This window comes from Blastocystis sp. subtype 4 (genome assembly GCF_000743755.1).
Source record: "Blastocystis sp. subtype 4 strain WR1 chromosome Unknown seqid_0546, whole genome shotgun sequence".
In the NCBI taxonomy this organism is placed as follows: domain Eukaryota; class Bigyra; order Opalinata; family Blastocystidae; genus Blastocystis; species Blastocystis sp. subtype 4.
Window position 1 is genome coordinate 1 of NW_014569001.1, and position 3,720 is coordinate 3,720.

Consider the following 3,720-nt stretch of genomic DNA (forward strand, 5'->3'; position numbering starts at 1 on the left):
TGCTAGCGAGACCATCGATGGAATGGAGATTAACTCCAACGAGGTGTTCAAGTAAGCAAAGACAGCTTCTTCGATTATGGAATGTTTGTTAAATGAATCACAAGTTTTCTTCATTTCTTTCTTAAAAGTGAAGCAGAAACAGTATCCATGGAGGAGACACTTCGATGGCTAGGCTTTGGAGAGGAGCAAGTGCAAGTACCAATGATCGATTACAAATAGATCCAAGATGCAATAAAACATTGCAAAAGTGTCGAAGAAGCAATATTATACCTTCCAGACAGTGTACTATTGTGAGGAGTGTTTTCACTACAGACTGTATCAAACAAGAAACGGCCACAACACCCAGTTCCTGAAATGTATGAAATTGACGAAAGGGAATCCAAAATCATCGATTTGACAGAAGAAAAGGAAAAGAAGGAGGAAAATTCTTTTGAAGTTCACTTTCGTGGGGATACAGTGTTTTGCAATCAGTATCTACGTTTCGTATCGGTCATTCCTAGTATATCTGCTATTCACCGTATTAATGAAAAGAGATATTTCAATTTCAACAAAATCTTTAATGTGAACTACTCTCTTAAGCATGATTCCAATATTACACACATGTTCCTTTCTTCTTTTGTTTGTAGGAATTCTATTAGACTGGTTATTATAGTTTCTCAAGAATTGCTTAACGAGCTGGTTACTCTTCATTCCAATGCCGAGGTTACCTTTGCCTCTCATCTTGATCCTAAAGAATCAGATCGAGATCCTGTGACTATTAACGAAGGAAGGGGTCTCCTTGTTTTCCCTCCTTTTCCACGCATGTTCAGTTATGGCTGTTTCCATTCCAAACTCATTCTAATTCGATTTCCTGATCGATTGCGCGTAAGAATCGAGACTAGTATGAAGAATAGATTGTAATATCTTCTGCAAATCTCTGTGAAGAAGATTGGAATGAATGGTCTCAATGTATTTGGACACAGGATTTCTTCAATGCTCGTGAAGGAGAGAAGAATGTGGCTGCGAAACACATAGATCTCGAGTTTAGGACACAGCTTATCGCACTTCTTAAGCAATGTCAATGTCCAGATGATCGAATTTTCAATTTATTACGAGGTGTCCTGTTTGCTAATGTACGAGTTCAACTTGTTACGTCCATTCCTGGTATATTCTCAGGAAAAGCTAAACAGAAGTATGGCCATCTTCGTTTACGTAGTATTCTTGCATCGCTGCGTGAATTTGAAATCCAGTCGGGTATCGAGGGTTCTGTGTCCGCTCCGATACTTAGTCTCTGTAGCTCGTTAGGTTCACCTTCCCCTGCATGGCTTTCTTCGATCCTTGCTTCGTGTCATGGAGTGGATGCGTTGCCTTTGGGAGTGAAACCAACCGAGATGCTTCACATAGTATATCCAACATTGGCCTATGTGAAGGCATCTCGAATCGGTCCTGATATGGCTGGTTCGTTGATTCTTCAACGCAAACATTATCAATTGAAAACCTTTCCGAAACAGAGTCTGAAGCGTTATTGTGACGCTAAAGGTCGCGAGAACTGTCTTCCTCATGCCAAGTATTGTAGGATTCAAGAAGATTATGAGACATAGTGATGAATGTCCCTATGCGCAATTGCCCTCGGCTACCATGGATCTATGTGGGCAGTCATAACTTTACAAGGAGTGCTTGGGGTTCTCTTCAGAAAAAGGATAGTGAATTTGTGATGAATAATTATGAATGTGGTGTGGTACTGTTACCAAAGAGTTATATAGATTATGTTAATGGAGATGTGAAAACTAAACAACGAGAGAAGGGAGAGAGAAGAGAAGAGGATTTGTGCGGACCAGTAGACCTTATTTTTGAAGCTCCTTGTCTTCCTTACCGGATGGATGATATTCCATTTTGTCAGTTGTGTGTTTGTTAGTCCTCAATAGTTGAAAGGGAGGATGTCTAGCTTATTTCAACGAACTAACTCAAATGATGACAAAGCAAGTGAGTTAATAAGGGCTCAACTAGAATATCGGGAAAATGGTTATTATTCACGTATGGAACCAGACATTACAGAGGCCTTAACTGTCACGTTTAGAAGAGTGTCACTTCGCCGTCCACTAAAGAATGTAAAGTCAAAAACGTTTATAGAGGATATACAATCCGTATGTAGTGAAATCACTCTAGAAACAAGACTGAGAAAAACAATATTGATAAACGAACTACTGTCTCTTCTAACCGAAACATAATCACTACTCTCGTTAGACACAAAACCTAAACCAACAAGAAGTGCTTGAAACTTCACTACAATCACTCATTATCCAAAACAGATATGAATAATCCTAAATGAGTGAAAATATACAAGTATTATTGAGAAGAATGAACTAACTAGAATGGCAAATAATTGAGATATTATGGATGGGTAACATTACATAAACTCAGTTACTGTCTAATACTTCCAAATCATGATAAGAATATGTTTCAAACTCGGAAGAGGATGAATCTTCTTGTTATTGACTTTGGCCTCTCCAGTTCTGTGTGTTGCCTGTTAAAGAATGGACATATGAAAAAGGTTTGTGAGGACAACCATTTGACTCTAAGTGTTTTTCCCTCGTCTGTTGAATACAATGGAGACAGAGCCGTACCTAGCACAACTGTTAAGAGGAGTCAACTCCGAGGAGACAAGTATTGTGTTAGTTGTGTTAAGAGACTTCTTGGACTCAGATGGGATGAGTATGAGGCTCTTAAGAAAAAGGATATCTTTGGATGTGAAGTAGTTTGTGGAACTGATGGTTATCCTCAATTCATTGTATCGGATAATGGTCATCAAGTGAGTGCTGTTGAAGTGGCTTCTGAATTGTTTCGTAAGATCAAAACAGCTGCCGAAGTTTGTAATGAAGCTCCAATTGATGAGTGTTACCTGACAGTTCCTGTGTACTACAATGATCATCAACGAGAAGCGATCAAGACTGCTGCTCGAAATGCTGGAATGAATGTAAAAGAACTCATTATTGAACCAATCGCTGCAGTCATGTCATGGTGTTTGAATAATGAGAGGACTCTGACTGTGGGTGAGGAAGTATTGGTATTCGATTTTGGGAGTGAAATGCTTGATATCTCACTATTGAAGTATGACGGTAATAGTAGCTTCTCTGTGATCGATGCCGATGATCTCAACGTGGGAGGAAATGATGTAAATATTGAGATAGCCAAGGAAGTGTGTAAGATGGTTAAAGACAACGAAGGAATATCATTTGATCCTTTGAAGACAAAAAAGAGAGAACGATTTCTGGCAGCATGTGAAGAGGCCAAAAAGCAATTGGCTTCTACTAAGTCAACTGATATCGATTTGAGTGACTTCAGTCCAGATCTTGATGAAATCATATTCACAGATTCTGAGTTAAAGCATATCGTAAATCATCTATTCTTGAATGGGATTAATGAATGTATTCATCGTATGACATGTAAGTCGGATCAGACTTGTGAAATGATTACGAAAGTGTTCATGATTGGAGAATTATCTCATCTTCGAGCTGTAAGAGAGGTACTGAAGAATCAGTTCTCTCATGCCATATTCCCTGATATCAATCCTGAAACGAGTGTAGCTGAGGGTGCTTTGGCAATGGTTCGAATAAAAACAAAAGATATTAGTGGTATTGTTGATGAATCAATATCAGAGAAGATGAATGGAGTAGAATGGAGAATGAAGTGGAAAGAGTACTTGAAAGAGAGTGTATTGAATGATAATAAGAATTGTATGTT

General features: G+C 38.7%; 2 protein-coding genes across 2 annotated transcripts; both read left to right on the forward strand.

Moving 5' to 3' along the window:
• Window positions 1-580: 580 nt before the first annotated feature.
• JH06_5097 (tyrosyl-DNA phosphodiesterase 1) lies at window positions 581-1,894 on the forward strand (the record flags this gene model as incomplete). Its single annotated transcript, XM_014669461.1, has 4 exons — window positions 581-618; window positions 639-864; window positions 894-1,551; window positions 1,581-1,894. The coding sequence occupies 4 exons, from the start codon at window positions 581-583 to the stop codon at window positions 1,892-1,894; spliced, it is 1,236 nt and encodes a 411-aa protein (XP_014524947.1).
• Window positions 1,895-2,585: 691 nt separating this feature from the next.
• On the forward strand, window positions 2,586-3,720 carry JH06_5098 (chaperone HSP70; the record flags this gene model as incomplete). Its single annotated transcript, XM_014669462.1, is given in 3 exon segments — window positions 2,586-2,654; window positions 2,666-3,087; window positions 3,106-3,720. Coding segments are annotated over 3 exon segments (1,106 nt in total), but the record flags the coding sequence as incomplete, so codon positions are not given.